The sequence below is a fragment of the Microtus oregoni genome, unplaced genomic scaffold, assembly GCF_018167655.1.
Source record: "Microtus oregoni isolate MIOR12 unplaced genomic scaffold, Mior012 000011F_ref0000422, whole genome shotgun sequence".
Taxonomy (NCBI): domain Eukaryota; kingdom Metazoa; phylum Chordata; class Mammalia; order Rodentia; family Cricetidae; genus Microtus; species Microtus oregoni.
The window spans coordinates 9,224,907-9,247,230 of record NW_024543070.1 but is presented as its reverse complement, the minus strand read 5'-3'; the positions used below and the strand labels follow the sequence as shown (position 1 = coordinate 9,247,230).

Sequence of the window (22,324 nt, the reverse complement as noted above, 5' to 3'; positions counted from 1 at the left end):
GGACCATGCAGGGCTGGAGCTGCAGCCTCTTATCATCACATGCTCCAGACTGCAATCTTTATTTGGTGTATTTGGTGAAAATTAAAAATTTAGTAGCATTTCATACTGACTGCCTACATAGCTGTGGCTCTGAAGAGGAAGTGGATTTGGGCCAGCAGGGTGCATTCTTTTCAGTTGACTCTCTGGAGAGAAGCTCGGTCAAAACTTTCTCAGGTGTTCACAGTCCATATAGACATGACAAGGGACCCCTGGCTCCCTGTGGACTTGAAGACAGTCCTGTGGTGTTAGTCAAGGAGGCAGCTGTGGAGGAGGGAAGGGTAGCTGCAGGAAGGAATGCCTTTTTTCTGTGTCTACTTTCACACACTCAGGTTGGCCTTGCCTGCTCTAGAACACAACATCCGTGTGGACTTCATGTCTTTATCATGATGCTCATAGGTATTTGATGAGACTAAAGGTCAGATTCTTGTGTATTGGAGGAAAATGTGACTCAGAGACTACGATTCATTTCCCCTGGTTCAGACACAGCTAAGAGTCGGTCAGTACCTCACATTTCAGTGAATTCCCTTGCCCTGTGGCACGTAACTTTTTTTTAAAAAAAACAAAAGCAATTTTATTTTACATACAAATCTCAGTTCCCACTCCCTCCAGTCTGTCTTCCCACTTCCACTCCCCCATGTTCCCCCCATTCCTCCCTCCATCCACTCCTCTGAGAGGGTGAGGCCTACCATCGGGATCCAACTAAGCCTGTCACATCACTTGAGGCAGGACCAAGGTCCTCCTCTCTGTATCTAAGCTGAGCAAGGTATCCCTCCTTAGGGAATGGGCTCTGAAGAGACAGTTCATGCACTAGGGATAAATACTGGTTCCACTGCTAGTGGTCCCACCAACTGCTCATGCCACCCAGCTGTCACCCACATTCAGAAGGCCTAGTTCAGTCTTATGCTGTTTCCTCAGAAGATCGAATCCCTCCTGTTCTCCTCCCTGCTCCCCTTTCTTCCCTCCCCACTCTTCTACCACCCTCCCCCTCCCCCATCATGCCGATTTGCTAGGGAAATCTTGTCTACTTCCCCTTCTGGGGGCGGGGGGGGGATCCTTGTATGTCTCTTTTAAGGCAGGCACATGCCTTTTCTATCTTCAAATGCTGATTCATGCTGATTCATACCCGACAGGGCTTAGTCTGAAACATCCAGGGGTATTTTTATCTTTTTTATAGATGGGCTATTAGGGTATAACCTTTGATCTGGAGACTCCCCACTGGGTAAAATGTGGAGCAATGCTGAGAGCTACATCTACCTCAGACAGGGGTCTAGAATGGACCAGCATCCAGACGGAAAAATCCCATCCCAGCCCCTGCCCCAACAACCTGAACACACATCATACACTCAAAGGTCACCTAGATTCTGGGCTGCTTAATATGGGAGAGGAGAGGCGAAGTCACCTTTTTTCTTCCCTCTACCCTGATTCCGATGGTAGAATGCCACCTGCTTTTAGAGTGTCCAGGAGAGGGGCTTTCACTCCTGTGTCAGAGAGATGGAGTGGGGCGTCAGGAGAGGGCATTTCTACCTGTCACTTCACTGCACCAACACCAGTTAGGAAAACACCAGAGTGAAGGTGAGATAAACTGATGTGGTACTGCCACCTAGTGGCTGCCCTTGACCTCTGAGAAGTACAGCAAACAGCCAGCTTGTGGTCACCCTTTGGAAAAACCTGGTGGGAGTAGCGGGAACTAGTACCCACCCTAATCGATACAGATCGGCCTCCTCTGCCAGTCACAGAAGCTGCCACGTGGCACATGTGGAATATGCCTGTGGTACATGCGGACTATGCTGTGTGTTCTAGTATACGACTTTTGGCAAGGGGAGTCGTCAGCCTGGCCACACACCACTGCCTCTCTATACTAGAGTTCACGTCCACTGAAGGACCTCACAGCACATGCAGTTACACAGATGGAGCTCGCCCCAGAAAGTTCAAATAAGTACAGTTAGAAAATTGGGGAAGAAACGGGAATGGTGAGAAGCATCCGCACGTCACAAATATCCTTGTGGCATTTGCTGTTCCCATGAGCAACGAGAGTGCACTTCCTGACACACTTTCGTGCCCAGTTCCAGGCTCTCCTGCTTCACTGATCTGCAGGTGTATGTTATTGTTGTTGTTGTGTGTTGTTTCTTGAGAACTTACTGGGTATTCCTTACTGGCCCGTAAGGTGGTCCTTTGGTCTCTACCCTCCTCTGGGATCACAGGCCTGTATCACTATGCTTGCCTCTCCAAGTCTACTTGCTACCAGTTTTTCCAATGTCTTTACTAGAAGTCCAGCTAGTTTCTCAATATGCCCTAGGAAATTCTTGGTTTCTTTTTTGTTCGTCCCTTTGTTTTTTGTTTGTTTGCTTGCTTGCTTTTTGTTAGTCCCAGGTTGAGGTCAGGAATATTCTCCATTCTTGGGACATACCTACCTGTGAACACACAAAATGTTCCCATTTGACCTTGGAATGACCTGTTGAGTGTTTGCATGTAAAATTTTTTCTTTGTGTTTTGTTTTGTTCTGTTTGCTTAGAAGTAAAGCCATGTTAAATATGAACCTTTTTTTTACTTAATTGTAATAGACATTTAATTTTTTAATAACATTCCTAAAATATCAGTTGGAAAATATCAGAATTTATCTTATTTAAAATTAGACTCATTTCCTTGACCTGGGAGGTAAAGTTCCCTCCAAGGCTCTACAGATTTCCCTAGCCATCATAAGAAAAGAGGATCTGAAAGATAAAGCCTTCTCTCTCTGTTAACAGGATGTTCATGTGTTGTCATCCTTGTGCTCGAAGCTTTTGAACATAGTCAGATAACTGTAATTGTGTGTGTGTGTGTGTGTGTGTGTGTGTGTGTGTGTGTGTGTGAGAGAGAGAGAGAGAGAGAGAGAGAGAGATATCAGATCTCAGACTGGTAACTTCCTGACACTACATAATGCTGACGTCACGTCTTCTAGCATAAATGAATACTAGACTCGGACCATAAAACCTATCTGTCATCTTTTCCGGGGAACATAAGGGTACTCATCAGTCTTGAAAACCTGTTTGTGTTCTGCCATCCCCCTCTTTTCCTTTGGGAATGTTGAGCTTTATTTTAAGCTCGGCTCAGCTTCTCAGCTCAGAACATATCCACTGATGGCGTCTACCCAAAAGCAAATCTTCTATATCCAAAGTATGAATGAAACTCATGTAGACTAAGGTTGAAAGAAATCATAGATTTTAGAGAACCAGAGATAGACAGGCAGACGAGAGAGAGAGAGAGAGAGAGAGAGAGAGAGAGAGATTTCCCCTAGATCAAAGAGAGGAAAAATTTCCAAATATATAAAGTCAAAGGAACAAAATAAAATTGAGGTAATAAGAATTCACTTTAGAACGGTAAAAAATATTACATTATTTCAGGAATCTTGTGCTGGTCTGGGCCTAAAGTTAAGCTGGGCTTTAGAAGTAGCCCTGTGCTGTCTCTATCTGCCGCTTTGTTACTTTATGTCCTCTGGGATCCTCGGGGTCCTAAGATCCCAGGTTTTGGACACAGTGATGCTCAGAAAGGAGAAGGAAGGAAGGACCTGAGGAAGTCCTGGACCAGAGCAGTTCAGTTTCTGCTCAGGAGTGACTTTCTGAGAACTGTTCCTAGAGTCCCTCTTCTGTACTATTATGGCGTTTATACTTCAGCACTTGCAGACATTGGCTAATTTTTATGTTTTAATCCTGATTTTAAATGATTCTCGACATCTGTTTTAAAGTGTTACACACCCCTGTTGTTACTTTCCATCTCTTCTATATATTGTCCCTAAGTATGTCTTTGCACAGGTGTTCACGTTTATTACAGAGCTCCTATTCCCTTATTACCCACAATCATGTATTTTGAACACAGTTTCTGTTTCATCTGTGTGTTCTCTGTGCTTTATATTGGGTGGTGGTGGCACACGCCTTTAATCCCAGCTCTTGGGAGGCAGAGGCAGGCGGATCTCCATGAGTTTGAGGCCAGTCTGTTCTACAAAGTGAGTTTCCAGGACAGCCACGGCAGTTACACAGATAAACTCTGTCTTGAGAAACAAAAAAAGAAAGAAAGAAGGAAAGAAAGAAAGAAAATAAGAAAAGAAAAAGAAAAGAAAAGTGAAAAGTGTCTTCTTACATGGAGATATTTAACATCTAATTGAATGGAACTCCCACTGTAAAGAAAGAGAGAGAGAGAAGTGGGAGCCAAGAAGGAAGGAAAAGGAGAAAAGAAAAAGAAGAAAAAGAATGCCTTTGCTACTTTATAACACACAAAAGCCACGTGGGAAGCTTGAAAGAAAGCCATCCCTGTGTCATATCGCCACCTCTAGAGAGTTGGGTTTAATTAGTAGAGGGGCAGTGGACAGTATTTTCTTAATGGTTCCCAGGTGACTGCAATGCAACAGCTGATGAATATCCCTGACAGAGCAGAGTAAACGCTCCATGCTCCCTCTCCTGTCTGAACCATTGGCTCTCGGTTCTCCTCCGTGAACAGATATCTACCTAGCTTGGATTGCTTTCCATTCTTGTACCTCTGGATTAGTTGAGTCACACGTTTGATTCGATTTGACTGTAAACTACATGCACATAGTTGCTGTTCAGAAGCCTCATGTAAATTCCTCTCACGTCTCTGAATTTGCAACTGGAAACAGGGACTTTCGGACTCACTGACATCCAGGTTTGCCGCCAGTTAACCAGCAGTGCAAGGGCTGCCTGGTAGTCTCAGGCCTCACCATGGACTCTGATGGAGTCAGACATACCTCATCCTCTGAGGGAGTCGCCTCCATTTCAGGTGAGCACCACACAGAGAACCATATATAGGTTCTATCTGCTCAGTGTGCAAGCCAGGCGGAGTGAGCCTGAGAGAAACCTGCTCAGTTCCTCATCCTCCTGGATGCCCCCATCTCCCCCACTGCAAAACCAGAAGAAATAGATTGCCCTCTCCAACATATGTGTAATCTTTAAATCATGTTAGAAGCAACAATTTTCAGGCTTTAGTTTGGATCTATTTTTTTAAACTTTCATATCTTCTCTTTTACCTGTGACTTGCATTTATCATCGTCATCATTGTCATTATTATTATTATCACAGATTCTTTAAAATGCTTTCTTTAGAACAATTCCTGAGTTCCAGTTTTCGCATTGAATAAATAATAGGACATTCTTATTTCATCCCTTCTAGTCTCTGTTTTTATGGAAAGGCGGTTGCTAAATGCTAAATCTCCACTCCTGAACTTGCTTTTGGTTTTGAGTTTGTTTCTTCTCCTCTTTTCCTTTTTGTGTTCTATTTTCTAGCTGATCTGTCTCAGTTTTCATGGGAATTACGGTATGCTTGTGATTCTGTTGGAATCTGAATTGCATCACTGCAGTGTTCCCTTAGAGTCATCCTAGCTGATGGAGCTAAGGCACCCACCTCTGTCTTCACTGTCTCAGCTTCCTTCTGCTGTCTCCCTCTGTTGTTTTCCTCTTTTTTTACCCCCTCTATTTATCTGCACTACTTCTTCAAGAAGCATAAAATGTGTGCCCACTGTTATTCATTTATATTTGAGAGGGGGATTCTGAAGCCAGTTAGAAGCACTATTTAGGAGAAAGGATATTTGTCTTGTAAGACTTGGCAAAGGGTGAAAGCTGGTATTTTATCAGGAGTCCTCAATTTCTTAGTGTAGTTATATTATCTTTTCTTTGGTCCCCTTTTCAATTTTAAAAAGTCCCTTGCTTTCTATTAACAAGTTCTCATACTCCAATCAAGGATAGGGAGTGAAGGGAAGTAGTAATGGAAAATACTGCTTCATTTAAAACCTAAAGTCCCAATCTTCCCCATCTTTAAACATTTCTGTTCCTCTCTGGACCCTGAGTCCCAGATTCTCCAATCTGTACCTGAAGAATGAGCTTTCTTACTCATTCTTAAAATGAGTAGTTTGCAAGGACCAAGGAGAGAGGGTACCTACAGATCCATCACTCCTTATCAGTCCTTCCTTTATCAGTTCTGTAACTTACCCGTTCGCTGTGTTGTTGATATCTGTGTAACGGGAGATAACTGGGCCCTTTATATTTAATGTGATTGAGGATATACTCGGGCAAATGTGCTCTAGAGCTCTGTGCGCTTGATTTATCTCATCTCTTGCTTATCCCTCTGCCCTCTGTTTCTATCCTCTTTGGAATGGGTATTCTATTTCTTCTTGTGTTTTTTTAATTGGGTTATTCTTTGGCTGGTTACTGTGATACTTCTTTTGAGGAATGTAGCGTGTCCATAAGCTTAAGTCTATTGTGTCTAAATTAATTAATATCCTGTCATTTCCTGCAGTCTGTCTTTGATTGATGGCTCTCTATCACTTTCCATACAAGGCTTCTACTTCTTCATACAAGGCATCAAGTCATTTTACATGAAAGTCTATACCACTTTCTGGGAGAATCAAGGAGACGCTCTACAGGGCTTTTGAATCTCCCTTCTTTGGTTTTTAGCCCCTTAATACCTTAGCTTCTTTAGAGTCCAACTGTGCCCTTCAATTCAGGGAGACCTTGGAGCTCTGCCTATTCTCTCTCCCTCCACTTTATTCTGTAGATTCTCTTTGGATATTAAACTGGGACAAATCTGTGGTTTCTTCAGTTGTTCACCATCATCCTAGAATCTTTGTCTATTCAAGATGGGTGGACAATATCTTGTTACCCATTATTTCAAATTTTATCAGATTTTTAAAACTTAAAATACAGTAAATGTAATAACCTATTGCTCCATTGTGATTGAAAGCAGGATGCATTTTCATTCATAAAATAAAAGTTTCTTCCTCCTCTCTGGTGCCTCCTTTACTTTCTTTTGGTTGCTCTAAGTTTACACCTTTTTATTATGTTGCCATAGTTACAGTGTTATTTCAGGAAAGAAGTGATTTTAGGAGAGGAATGATGGTATATTGATCACATGCATTTAATCTCTGTGATGCGTTCCGTTATATAACCACGTCTGAAATTTAAGAGCAGAATTGAAATAGTTTTGTCATTTCCAATATTAATAAAATGCTTACTAGAGAAGCATTCATGAAAACTTGTCAGCTGTTAACATCCACAGTGGAATAATTTTTGTTGTTATCAAAATAAGTTGTGCATTACCCGTGGGATATAACATGAAAAGTACAACTCATGCCGACAGATAGGCAAGAATCATTTCTCTGTGTGTGTCATCTGTCTGCAACTTTGAGCACCTACCACATGGCCCAGGGAAAGTCAGACTGAGAATGAATTCAACATTGCCCCATCAGTGAGTGAGCACCAATGCCCCTCTGTACTTTTCCCAGAACCAGGCAGCAGTGCAGAATCAAATAAGGCCAGTATTAGTATTTTGATTCTAAAGGCAAGGTAATTGAGCACATTAGATATTACATGTCTTGTGACCCGTGTGAGCATTTACGGAATGCTGTTGGAGGTATCTGTAGGGTGCTGAGAAAAACCAGGACAAACCAAGAGAACCATACTGACTTGTGCGGGGTTTGGAGAAGGAGACCTGTAAAAGAGAAAGCAATGTGCTAGCTTTTACCATGCAGTACCTAGGGGGCAGTGGGAGTGCTGGGCAGGGCGAGCCTCTCCCTTAGTGAAGGTAACCCCTGTGAACTTGAACAAATCCTCAGTTCAACATCAAGCTGTCGTGTCTGTTAAACAGTTGGCAGTGAATGAAGAGATGAATAAGGCCCAGGAACTAAAAAGAGGAAGCTCTTTTAAGACAGGAAAGCTATATAAGTCTACAAAGCTGAGAGAGCTGGGAACATAGAAAGTGGTGTAAGTGTCTTTTGCTGGAACCCCTGACGTCCTTATTCTAAAAGCTCAACATCATGAGGCATTTCTTCCGCCAGCACTACTATGATTTAGTGTACCTTTTATTAAATTAGCACTCCCATTGATCAGAGGTTGCATCTACCACTTGAGCAGTTTCCTCTTGCTTTCTCAAACAGTTTTTCTTGTGAAAAAGACTGGCATTATCTGACTGGTGTGTGAAACAAACTACTATAAGAAAAGTGTGCATACCTCTTTAGTCTTAAATTATACGCATTAATCATTCACGGCGGTATGACTCTGGCACCGATCCAAAACCTAGGGACGTGCTGAGCGGAAGCAGAGAGGGAAATCAGAGAAGCATCACCTTTCACGATAGCCACAAATAGCATAAAATATCTTGGGGTAACTCTGACCAAGGAAATGAAAGATCTATTTGACAAGAAATTTAAGTCTTTGAAGAAAGAAATTGAAGAGGACACCAGAAAATGGAAGGATCTCCCTTGCTCTTGGATTGGGAGGATCAACATAGTAAAAATGGCAATTCTACCAAAAGCAATCTATAGATTCAATGCAATCCCCATCAAAATCCCATCAAAATTCTTCACAGATCTCAAGAAGACAATTATCAACTTTATATGGAAAAACAAAAAACCCAGGATAGCCAAAACAATCTTATACAATAAAGGATCGTCTGGAGGCATTGCCATCCCTGACTTCAAACTCTATTACAGAGCTACAGTATTGAAAACAGCTTGGTATTGGCATAAAAACAGAGAAGTCAACCAATGGAATCGAATAGAAGACCCTGACTTTAACCCACAAACCTATGAACACCTGACTTTTGATAAAGGAGCTAAAAGTATACAATGGAAAAAAGAGAGCATCTTCAACAAATTGTGCTGGCAAAACTGGATGTCAATCTGTAGAAGAATGAAAATATATCCATATCTATCACCATGCACAAAACTCAAGTCCAAATGGATTAAGGACCTCAATATCAGTCCGAACACACTGAACCTGATAGAAGAGAAAGTGGGAAGTACTCTACAACACATGGGCACAGGAGACCACTTCCTACGTATAACCCCAGCAGCACAGACATTAAGGGCATCATTGAATAAATGGGACCTCCTGAGACTGAGAAGCTTCTGTAAAGCAAAGGACACTGTCACTAAGACACAAAGGCAACCCACTGACTCGGAGAAGATCTTCACCAACCCCACAACTGACAAAGGTCTGATCTCCAAAATATATAAAGAACTCAAGAAACTAGACCGTAAAAGGCTAATCAACCCAATTATAAAATGGGGCACTGAGCTGAACAGAGAATTCTCAACAGAAGAAGTTCAAATGGCCAAAAGAAACTTAAGGTCATGCTCAACTTCCTTAGTCATCAGGGAAATGCAAATCAAGACAACTTTAAGATACCATCTTATACCTGTCAGAATGGCTAAAATAAAAAACACCAATGATAGCCTTTGCTGGAGAGGCTGTTTAGAAAGGGGTACCCTCATCCATTGCTGGTGGGAATGCAAACTTGTGCAACCACTTTGGAAAGCAGTGTGGCAGTTTCTCAGGGAATTCGGGATCAACCTACCCCTGGACCCAGCAATACCACTCTTGGGAATATACCCAAGAGATGCCCTATCATACAACAAAAGTATATGCTCTACTATGTTCATAGCAGCATTGTTTGTAATAGCCAGAACCTGGAAGCAACCTAGATGCCCTTCAATGGAAGAATGGATGAAGAAAGTATGGATATATATATATATATATATATATATATATATATATATATATTAGAGTACTACTCAGCAGTAAAATACAAGGACTTCTTGAATTTCGCATGCAAATGGATGGAAATAGAAAACACTATCCTGAGTGAGGTAAGCCAGACCCAAAAAGAGGAACATGGGATGTACTCACTCATATTTGGTTTCTAGCCATAAATAAAGGACATTGAGCCTATAATTAGTGATCCTAGAGAAGCTAAATAAGAAGGAGAACCCAAAGAAAAACATATAGGCATCCTCCTGAATATTAACCTTCATCAGGCGATGAAAGGAGACAGAGACAGAGACCCACATTGGAGCACCGGACAGAAATCTCATGGTCCAAATCAGGAGCAGAAGGAGAGAGAGCATGAGCAAGGAACTCAGGACCGCGAGGGGTGCACCCACACACTGAGACAATGGGGATGTTCTATTGGGAACTCACCAAGGCCAGCTGGCCTGGGTCTGAAAAAACCTGGGATAAAACTGGACTTGCTGAACATAGCGGACAATGAGGACTACTGAAAACTCAAGAACAATGGCAATGGGTATTTGATCCCACTGCACATACTGGCTTTGTGGGAGCCGAGGCAGTTTGGATGCTCACCTTACTAGACCTGGATGGAGGTGGGTGGTCCTTGGACTTCCCACCTTGCAGGGAACCCTGATTGCTCTTTGGGCTGATGAGGGAGGGGGACTTGATTGGAGGAGAGGGAAGGAAATGGGAGGGGAGGCGGGGAAGAGACAGAAATCTTAAAAAAAGAAAGAAAGAAAGAAAGAAAGAGAAAGGAAAATACTCCTAGGGACATTCTGAGTGGTAGTATCACCGTGTTGATGAGTCTAATATAGTATTTGGGTTTGAGTTGCTAGGAAAGAATTCAGGTGATTATTCTAATCGTGTCTAATTTGGTCCTTAATTACCTCACTTTGACTATTCACTACTGAGCCTGTCTAAATGTCACATAAACATTAATATGAGAATTTTTTTCCATTCTGAGCTGTTTTCAGACAGCTTCATTTCATAATCAAAAAGGATAATTTATGGACTCCCAAGCTAAAAATCTTCAATGTTTAGAAGCATACTTGTTTCCAGTTAGGTTTTCCGCTATAGGTTAATGGTCTCTAACACAGTATAAGGAGCATAACACAGTGTTATCCATTAACAACACAGTGGCATCAATCAGAGTGTCTGGCCCAGGGAGGAAGAAAGGGTGATTTCTTGTACATTTAACATGCTTTGTAATCAAAGATAACAAACTGAAGAAGAGTGAGCTGGACATTTTCAATGAATGCTTTATGTTCCCCTTGGTGGCCATGTACCACTCCATACCTTGAGAACCAAATAAAAAGCACTAAAAAGAGAACAAGGTTGCGTTTTCCCCAGAGGCAGTAAGAAAGGCATTTCCAGAGACCCCAGGGTAGTAGCAATTCTGAAGCTCTTATTTGTAGTTACTTGTTCTTCTAAAGAAAAAAAAAACCGACATGCAAGCCATTCAAAATGAAGATTTCACTCAGCATGTATCTGAGACTAGAAAATGAAGCTGTCTAGGACACAACCATCCATATAAGGAGAGTTGCAAGTGTAATGATTTCAGCGCATGATTGTCTAGGTTGTGAAATATTACATATTAAATGGGGAAGTCTCTGAGACTCTACTGAGAACAAAATAAATGTAATGTATCTATACATGGCCTTCCTGAGGAGATTAGAGGCATGTAGTCTTAAGTAAATCAAGCTTTGTCAAGGAGAAGTTTCCTCTCACAAATAAAATTTGAATGGGAAATGAGTTTTTCCCCCCTCATCCCTCCTGTGAAGCCCACATCAATGGTAGAGTAATATGTGACCCCAAGGAATCATGGCAGGGAATATGCACTAACATACCCTGATGTGGGTATAAACCAAAGCTGATTTAATTATGTTTTGAAACAGAGAAGTCTGTGGAAACTGCCTAGCTCATGTTACTGGTAAGCCCAGCACTAGCCGCATTCTGATACACTATGCTACAAAGTTAATCAGTGGAAGTAAACCCATTGGTCTCCATGGGATTCTAGGGATGCCTCCTGGGACATCCTGGGGATTAGCATCTATAGTTAGACAAAGTGGCCACTCCTTGGGCATGATACAGTCAAGGTATCTATCTTATCTTTCTGTAAGTCAATACAGTAGTTGTCCTCACTCCTCCATGTGCTGGGATTCTGATGACATCAGCCTATAACTTCTTAGTACAAGTAGCAGGAAACATGACTTTGGCTTCTCTTTATTTAGAAGCAAACACAGCAAGAAATGAGAAGAGTGAAGGATTTGCAACTAGTGTCCAAGAGAAAGGACAGGTGGTCGTTAGTGGGAGGTGGGTACAAACAAGGAACCCTAACCCTGCTGGTGACCAGAGTTCAGGCTCAAGTGCTATAGAGACCTAGAGGGCCTCAGCCTTGGCTACAGAGATGTGAATCACAGCATCGTCTCCCAAGGCTGATGATCAACATGGCCTAATTATCATATGGACGTGTGCTGAGCAGTGTGTACTTGCTTCAACCTAACTGTACTGAAGGGGACAAGGAGGACAACAATGGTAGTAGACATAGTCCCAGGACAGAAAATAGTATGACTCTTCTATTACCCATGTAGTATGAGATTAGGACAGGGCATATTGCCAAAAGTAGGGCACATCAGCTGGGACTCACAAAGGCCTGAGACTCTCTACATAGGTAAATGTATGGCCTCTGGCAGCAGTAAGAATGCAGGTTTCATCCTGTAAATTAGTCTTTTTCATAAGTTGAGGCAACTTCTTGACTTTATATTTGTAATCCTTCAGGACATCTAAACAGAAGAGTTTATTGAAAATATAGTGAAGTCATCAAATTAATTGAATTGTCCTTAGCCACTGTACTAGAGTCATTATAAAACTCTGGCTTTGTTTGCTATCTTTCAGGTACCATGATCAACAGGATGTTACCAGCAACTTCCTTGGAGCAATGTGGTTGATATCAATAACTTTTCTCTCCATTGGTTATGGTGACATGGTACCTAACACATACTGTGGGAAAGGAGTCTGCTTGCTTACTGGAATCATGGTAAGTGTCCCTCCCCTTCCATCTCTCTTATTTATTCTTTAGAAGAAACGCAAACCACCCAATACATATGCATGGATGATGGTGAGTTACTTGTTTGCTCATAAAACCAGTTTTGAAATAACTTGGGACCCTAAAGACCTCTATTGCAATATATAATAATATTTATTCTGTTATTGAATGTTGGTTGGGAGCGAAGCACGGGTCTGGGAAATGTGCAGAGAATGCAGCCAAACCAGGCACAAGCTCTCCCTGCCCTGCTTCCTGGAGGTCTCCAGTAGAAACACCACATTTTGAAAATGATTGACAAATGATTACACTCAAGTTTATATAGAAAGGAGTAAATCTCGAGTTGTTTAGGAAACTGGGAAATAGGAATAGGGCCTCATCAGAGAAATAACCTATGGAGAATTGACCTAAGATGAAGTGAGACTTCTGGGTAAATGGCCAGGAATGGGGCACATTCTGTTTGAAAGCCACAAGCTAAGAGAGTACAGTTTGTTTAAGCAAGGTGAGTAGACAAGGGGGACATGGACATTCATGAGTTGGGGACAGGAAACCAGGGATTTCAGGACACTGCAGGAAGGTTTAATGTAATGGTTAAAAGTTGGGTCTTTTCCTAGAAAGCCCTACAAACCCAGGCATGTTATTGGCCGCTCCTATACTGTGGTGGAGCCGGAATTGCTTTGCACCACTCCCTTGGTTTAATGAGAACTGGGAAGGCTCTTCCATCCTTGAGAAAGCTAGCAAAGGCTAGAGGGCTTTTCCAGCCAAAGGACTGGCAGAGACCAGCAGAAAGGCTAAGTAAGCTTTAAATAAAAGTACTCATGGGGACAGAAAAGATAGGCAGATCTTAAGAGAACTGGCTGTCCAGCCTTGAGTTCCTTCCAGATTTGATTGAAGTTGAAGGTGAAGTAAGAGTGACCATAATGTGGTCACTGTGCTCTGTTCTTGGGTCTATTGTACATAGATTGTGGCAAGGAAAGTCCTACACTCAGTGAATGGGGTAAGACCTTAAGTGAGGAACTGCAGTTGTATGCCAATTTGCCTTAGCAATGGAACATCCCTTGTGGAAGATTGTGTGGTGAGCATTTGAAACCAGTAAGGTAGCAGAGAGGTCATGGGGCACAAGAACTCAGAGGAGAAACCTAAAGTGGGGAACACCCCTCATCGTCCCTATACTGCCTGTGCACCGGATAGCATGAGACAATACCAGGTGGCTTCGTTGAGGTCCCTTGAGTACTGTCCACTCAGAATGGAGCCACCTGAAGCATCTGCTGATGAAGATTGTTGCAGGGATTTTAATTGAGAGCCTGAGCCCCCTTGGTAGAACTGAACAGAGATAGGAAACTTGCCCATGCCAATTTTAAAGACAACAGCACTATCAGGATGGCCATTAAGCCCAAATTATGAAAATTGTAATTTAGGAACATAATTTAGCATCATTTCCTTGTGAAATGAAAAGTTTTATGTGTGTAGTGAACTTCAGATTTTTCTCATTACACTTGGTGTAGCTCATTAAATGTTTGATTCTAGAATACCTCCCATTTTCCCTCAAATAATAACATTTTATTGTATAGCATAAAACTTTGGTAAATAAAATATAGAGGGATATATTTTTGAAAGGCCCCATAACAAGCCCACAAGGGACATGAATGATGCTATTTATATAGACAACTGATAACTACAGTCTTTCCTCCATGCTTCTCTAAAACAACGTGTTTGCTGTTTCTTTTGTGGCAAGAGGTACCCATTTTATTATTAAATGAGGCATGACTTTTGGGGCTCATATAACTTTGGAGCAGACACCAATTTGACTTTAACCTTTCTTGGGCACAGGCACCTTGAGATACGTCTACCTTCTTTTAGTATTGCTCTGTCCCTAATGCATCCAGAACTGCCCCATCAAAGTCTTGTCTGGTGGCCCAGAATCTTCTGTTTACCTCCTTCCTCTGCTTTCTTGATTAGGTTTCACTATTGATCTTGGTTTTGGAAAAGAAGTGCTAAGCCTCTTTTAATATATACAAATGAAAGAAGGTTCTGTGTAATGAAATGTACATGGCCTCATTTTTCCTCTGCCAGCTCGCAGCACAACAGTCTGTTCCTAAACTCAGGCTCCATTGTCTCTCCCCTATAAGAACAAATTGTTTAATTGACCTGATCAAAGAGTGTTAACATGCATACATAGAGAAATTCTCAAATCTTTGAGTAGCCTTCTTAAAAGTGCTTTGGAAGAGTGCAGTGGCTCTCTCTTGAGGCCAGGCAAATCTCCATAGTGTTGTCAGGCTACTGGACAGTCTTTGGGGGTAAGTGTCTAAGGAGCCGATTGTACCCTGTACAAACTCCTTAGAGATATAGAGCAGTATTTGGAAGCAAACAAGATGTAATGTGGGGAACATCTGAATAAGATTATAGATTCATAAGGCTAGTTTCTTGAAGATGAAGTATGTTTAACAGATTTTGTTGCTTTTGCTTTCTTTTCATTAGGGGAAGTACTATAAATACTCAGAGACTTAGCCCGAAATGACTTTATATTTCAGTGTTCATTTGCCTATGCATTGATGGATTTCCCATGGGTGTCTCCTGTCTGCCCATCTCCCCTTCTCAGCTTTAGCTTTTAATAAATAGCGAATAAGAAATGCAATTTACAATACTCTGAAGAGAGCACAGGGTCATCTGTGCATCTTCTTGAATATTACCGCTGGAGTACTGTGCCTTTTGTTCTCCTATATCACTCGGTTTCCCTATCCTTGTGTTCATGACATTTTGATAGAATTTACACCTTCATGTAGCTTTTTTTTTTCATCTGGAAGTAGAGTTGGTCTACACACTAACACCTACAAAGACTTCCCAAAGCCCTGCTTGTTTTCATTCCAAGGCTAATCGACACCGATCAGTTATAGAATGCCATCACCCTCAGGGCATACATTAGTCAAAACTCAAAATTAGGGTATAATTTAGAAGTTTTTAAAAAGCTGAATTTGTGCTATGGGTCATATATTTTTAGAGACAAGGACATTACACTAAGTTTATACCTATACTACTCTGGGTAGAAATATATTATTAAATTGTGAGAAGAGATTATTTTCTATAACATTTATAATAGAAAACCAAATAGCATTATCAAAACATAACTTATCCTTATTTGAATTGTTTATTGGATTGTTGATAGAGCTTTACCTATAATATCCAGCTGTGTTTACAATATTAGATACAGGTGTTTATGGAATTCTTAAAATAGGGAGAGCTTGGATACTGCCAGATTTCAGAAAAAAAATTAAACATTGGGATTGGGAAATCTATCTCATTCAAAGCATACTTGTCTAATATGCTGAAGGCCTTCAGTCTGATTTCCATTATAATTCATTAATTCTCTCTCTCTCTCTCTCTCTCTCTCTCTTTCTCTATGCCTCTCTCCTTCTCCCTCCTTTTCTCCCTCCCTCTCCCTCTTTCCTCCTCTCAGCCACCCATGGATATTATCTTTAAAACATAAAACCATAGAATAGTTTAACAAAAGTCACACTACTTTTTCTTTAACATAAAAACATTAAGGTTGTAATTACAGATTCTCCCCTTTAGAAGCATTTCTTACTCTTGCTCTGTTTGAGGAAACTCAGAGGAATGGAGGATTTCCTGTTTGGGATGTCCTTATAAACGGCAGACTGGATTCTAACTAGTTCCCTACTATTCACTTAAGGTGATAGGCAAATACATTGTCATATTTTCGTGCCTTTTCTGTCGGCACCAGCTTGTTTTTATCTCCAATTTTACAGCAGAATTGATCACTTTCCTTAGCACTTATCCTTTCTTCCACTTTCTGCCTACACAGGTGACTGTAAAACACCTTGAAAGCTATGCATGTTCCTTTATTAGTGAATATATGATTGTTTCAAGAGGAGCCATGTTGACAAGGGTACCTTTTCACTTACTAGAAAGGTCATTCATGTATAACTTTTGCTTTCATTCCTCTTTAGTATGATTCTTCTGGGTCACTTAGTCCTTTAGACAATGGATAAATGAATTTTGAGGCATAATTGTCTTTAATATAGAGTAATATCTGTCCATTCAAAGGTGTGAGTTGTAAGAAGTTCTTTAATAAAGATCTATAGAAACCTAGATTTGATAGAAACAACTAGAGTGAAGTCCCAAGTGATTTAGGTTTCTTCTGTCACCAACAATTCTGCATAAAAAATTCCCAGTTCATGACAGTAAGTAATATTTTTAAACCACACTAAGTAATATTTTTAAACCTTAATTGGGAAGAAAGAAAAAATGTCAGTCCAGAAAAAAGCCTCTGTACAACACTAGATAGTAATTTCATGAGAAGAGTAGATAGTAATTCCATAAGAACACTAGATAGTAGTCCTATGAGAACACTAGATAGTAATTCCATGAGAAGAGTAGATAGTAATTCCATAAGAACACTGGATAGTAATCCCATGAGAACACTAGATAGTAATTCCATGAGAACACTAGATAGTAATTCCATGAGAACACTGGATAGTAGTCCTATGAGAACACTAGATAGTAATTCCATGAGAACACTAGATAGTAATTCCATGGGAACAGTGGATAGTAATTCCATGGGAACAGTGGATAGTAATTCCATGAGAACACTGGATAGTAATTTCATGAGAACACTAGATCGCAATTCCATGAACATCAAGTTTTCTGGATGTCTTGGTGTCAGTTCAGAGTGAGCACCCTCTGAACTCAATTCAAAAGCATTCATTCTGAACTAGAGCAATGAATTAGCTCCAGGTCCCATTGAATCCCATCCCATAAGGCCCATTGAAAGTAGTGTATGTTTATATTCATGAAGTAGTGCATTTTATGCTGATAGAAAAGGAGAAATTCTGGACTTTTTCAGTAGGAAAACTAAATTCCTGATCAATTCCTTAGCCAGAAGTCTAGTTCTTCCTAGAATTCTTACCTCACAGATAATTTTTATAAGGAACACGACAGCTGCTCAGGAGTTGTGACCTGCCAGCGTGATTTGAAGAAAATCAGAGGAAGGACATTTTTGATAGAGGAAATTATTTTCATGACCTGAGAAAGTCTTTAACACTCTAATGGGTTGTAATATTAAACTTGGGTGATTTAGAGAATTTTATTTGCCAAAATTGATTGTTTTAGATATTTATTATGAAAGCATAATTATTTGTGTCAGGCAAGAGCAGTAAAATATATTTATGTTTCTTAACTATTGAATCGGTGAACCTCAGAAATACAAAAGCAGGTGATAATGTCAAATATTTGTTTACCTTCTTCTTGAAAAACTGATATATGAAGTGATAGATTAAAATGAAAGTTAAAGGTTAGAACGATGTCTCCATGTTCTTACAGAGGACATGGGTTCACTTCCAGCACCCAAATGGTGACTTACAACCATCTGTAACTCCAGTTCCAAGGGATCTGGTGCCCTCTTGTGACTTCTGCAGGCACCAGGCGTGCACATGGTACACCGACATATATGCAGACAAAACACTCATGCACATAAAGTAAAAGTTAAGGGCTTCTGTTCATTTTTAGATTAAACATGACATTTAAGGAGCGTATTTTTAGTAAATCTTGGTTATCCTTAAAATGCTGTTTGCACTCTAATGAACTGTTATACAAACCACACGGGGATAATTTGAGCCTGAAATACTTTGACCATTAGTGGTTTTATCAGGCCATTCACCATAGTGGTAGGGATTCTGGAATTAAAAACAAAAATCATGAATTCCATTATTAAGTTTGATCTTTGGAAGATGCCTGTTTATAAGCAATAGTTTAAATCTTTCTGCAGAGCTCTGTCAAAGGAGTTTCAGTTTTTTATGAAATGAAATGGCTGTGTCTTTATGTTATGTAAATTTCATCCCAAAGTAGTGTTTCAAGATGGTGCTTGGAAAGTCTTACAGGATCCACCATCACTATATGGCCTGGAATGACAATATCATGCTGTTGAATTTTTCCCACATTAACTGAGGAATGGTCTTGGGGAGTTAGACCTCCTCAACTTCTCTTGCATCCTAGATGTTAGAATAGCTGATACTTCTGTGGTCTAATGGAGGACGGGGGGGGGGGGGTTATCGCTTCATCTATCCCTAGTGAGTACCTTCCAGGTGTTGGGGATGAGTTGCAACTTATGCTAGCTTTCAGTTAAGTTTGTTCTGGCTCAGGGTCAGGGTCATTAGTACTGCTTCTCTTGTACTTGTTCTTACACAAATTAACTCTGCCCCGCTCTCTTACTTCTCCAGTTTTCTTTCTCATTTAGCACTTGATAAAACCGGACTAGCTGAACATAGCGGACAATGAGGACTACTGAGAACTCAAGAACAATCGCAGTGGGTTTTTGATCCTACTGCACGTACTGGCTTTGTGGGAGCCTAGGCAGTTTGGATGCTCACCTTAGGAGACCTGGATAGAGGTGGGCGGTCCTTGGGCTTCCCACAGGTCAGGGAACCCTGATTGCTCTTCAAGCAGATCAGGGAGAGGGACTTGATCGGGGGAGGGGGAGGGAAATGGGAAGCGGTTGCGGAGAGGAGGCAGAAATCCTTAATAAATAAATAAATTAAAAAAAAGAAAAGATGATAACTTATGTAAGAAAGGAAAAACTTACACTCTTATTTTTTATTATATGGGGTCAGAAACACACTGTCTTCAGGTTAGATTTAGGTGACCAAAAGGCAGGTTCGTGATTTGCTTTGGTTTTTCATTAAAAAAAAAAATCAGAAATTAAAATGGGAGAAGAGAAGCCAGGATTTATTCCCTAACTTTGGTGAAAATACCATGACTCATCGTCTTAAAGGCATACAGGGATCTTCATTCCAGGGAGGAACATATGTTAGTCCCAACTGTTTCTACATGGCTTGTGCTGGTGACAAGCACTGGAGAAAATGCACAAACCACACTTCCATTCTTACGTTATGAAACAGAATAGCCCTCAAATAGACACCGAGTAGACAGTAGCAATCTACCATTGCCTCAGTTACTACAATACAACCTGCTGCCAGGAATTCTCCTTGAACTCTGAAAACTTTCTGATGTGAACAGCTCTGCTCTGCATAACTCCAAAAATTAAACAATTTAAGGTTTTATGAAACATAATTCTACACACACACACACACACACACATATATGTATGTATCAAGTCCTCTTATGATGCTCTAAGAACCTAGGTAGGTCTCAGCTTATAGTTTCTTTAATTAAAGCAACACTGAAACATAAGGAACAATAGCTTTGTATTTAAGTGAAGGTTTTGTATTAAATTTAAAGGTTTTCCCTTTTCCTTCTTCTTTTCTGATTTTATTTATTTTATCTTATTTTATTTTTGGCTTTTTAAGACCGGGCCTCTCTCCAATACTCAGGTCAACCTCCAACTCACTATGTAGCTGAGGATGACCTTGAGCTCCTGTTCTTCCTGCCTCCCCAGGCACCAGGTTTTACTGGTATGACCACCATATTTGACTGCAACAAATGGGTTTCTGAGTGCCTCTTTGGGTGCAGCTCACAAGCATACAGTTAGGATAATGGGATGAAAAGTATAGGTAACAGTTGGAAGATTATACAAATTGTTGGGGCGCTTGCTTCTCTGCTTTGCTCCCAAGGTGCTCATTTTAAAGCACAAGTCTTTGGTGAGTGAGAGAGTACTCATCAAGAAATGGGCCATCAACAGGAAGAAGAGAGCCCAGAATAAACGCAAGGAAAAATTGCTTCCCAAGGCTCTTGGTGCCAGTGATTTTCCACTCCTATTAGGATTTTGATTTCTTTCCAGAAGGATCTCAGCAGTAGCCACCTGCCCAGGGAGAAAAAAAAAATGCATTGTCTTGTGCCAACAGCGCTCTCATGGCTGCGTATAGCAGTTAAGAGCCCCCTCGATTTTCACATTCTCGGCTTATTAAAGAAGCCTGGCTGCCCCCCACTGAGGAGCAAGAGGGAGCAAATCAGCAACAGGTGCCTGTGTTGGTCTAGCAAGTGCTAGCCTGGGAAGAGAGAAGGGGCCTGTGGCTAGTGAATCATCAGTCCAGCATTGTCTGAGACTGTTCTTTGGACTTTGTGGCTAAAGTTTAAAAGCCAGCTGCAAAGGTGCAGATGTTTCTTCCCCGAGTCTGTTCCTTTCTTTCATGAGGATCTAGCCCTAAAACCTCTTTAATTGCCATCACGGAGCACAGAATATTGTGGCATCCGTCACACCTCAGACTTCCATGTTTCTAATAACTTCACAAGTGAAATTAGGTGAACCAGAGATTGGTGTATCTATGTCTTCTTGGCTAACAATTCCCTTGATTAGGATGAAGTATCCCTCTATACCTCTTCTGATTGGTTTTTGTTTGTTTGTTTGAAGTGTTTTCTTAGATATTAGGATAGCCCGCCTGCTTCCTGCTTTCATTTGATTGGAGTACTGTTGTCCATCCTTGTATGATGGAGGAAGGTCATTGGTTAATAATAATAAAGAAACTGCCTTGACCCATTTTATTGGTTAGAACATAGGTGGGTGGAGTAAACAAAACAGAATGCTGGGAGGAAGAGGAAGTGAGCTCAGAGACGCCATGCTCCCCTCTCCCGGGCGGACGAGAGAGCTCTGCTCTCTGAGACACACGCAATGAAGCTCTGACCCAGGATGGACGTAGGCTAGAATCTTTCCCGGTAAGACTGATGCTACACAGATTATTAGAAATGGGCTAGTCCAGGTGCAAGAGTTAGCCAAGAAGAGGATAGATATAATGGGCCAAGAGGTGTGCCTCTCTTTAAAACTAGGAGGTGTGTCTTGTAGACAACTGATAGATGGATTTTGTTTTTTGATCCACTTAATAGGCTTGTTGTATCTTTTGATTAGATAGTTGAAGTCATTGATATTTAAATATATTGAATGTGTGTTACTTGTAGTCTTTGTGCTGTTGATTTCAGGTATTATTTTTTGTATTCTTTTTTATTTTTTTATTCATTTTACATATCAACCACAGTCCTCCCTCCCATTCCCCATCCTCTCCTCAGAGAGGGTAAGGTCTCCCATGAAGAATCAACAAAGTCTAGCACATCTAGCTGAGGCAAGGCAGGATCAAGGGCTCCCCCACTGCATAGAGGCCGAGCAAAGCATCCTACAATAAGGAATGGGCTCCAAAAATAAAAAAAGCTCATATACCAGGTCCCACTGCCAAGGACCCCACAAACAGACCAAGCCACATAACTGTCACCCACAGAGAGCTTAGTTCAGTCCCAAGTAGGCTCCTCAGCTGTCAGTCCAGAGTCCATGAGTTCCCACTAGCTCAGGGTCAGCTGTCTATGTGGGTTTCCCCATAATGATCATGCCGCACTGTCCTTGCTCATATAATACCTCCTCCCTTTCTTCGACTGGACTCCAGGAGCTTAGCCCAGTGCTTGGCTATGGATCTCTTCATCTGCTTCTGTCAGTTACTGGATGAAGGTTCAATGATGACAATTAGGATAGACACCAATCTCTTTACAGGAAAAGGGCAGTTCAGGCACCCTTTCCACTATTGCTAGGAATCTTACCTGGGGTCATTTTTGTGGATTCCTGTATTGCTCAGCTGGAAAAAAAAAAGCCATCATGAAATTTGCAGGCAATTGGATGGAACTAGAAAAAAAATCATCATGCGTGAGGTAACCCAGACCCAGAAAGACAAACACAGTATGTATTCACTCATAAGTGGATATTAGATGTAAAGCAAAAGCAAAGGATAACTAAGCTGCAATCCACA

The 22,324-nt window shown here is 41.1% G+C and overlaps 1 protein-coding gene across 2 annotated transcripts in view; it reads left to right on the top strand.

Annotated features, from left to right (window-relative positions):
• The window catches only part of Kcnn2 (potassium calcium-activated channel subfamily N member 2), a 362,369-nt gene that overhangs the window by 324,707 nt on the left and 15,338 nt on the right, over positions 1-22,324 (top strand). For both annotated transcript variants that reach the window (XM_041660110.1, XM_041660109.1), the window contains exon 7: positions 12,482-12,623. In XM_041660110.1, the coding sequence (XP_041516044.1) occupies positions 12,482-12,623 (142 nt within the window). The remainder of the gene's footprint in view (positions 1-12,481; positions 12,624-22,324) is intronic.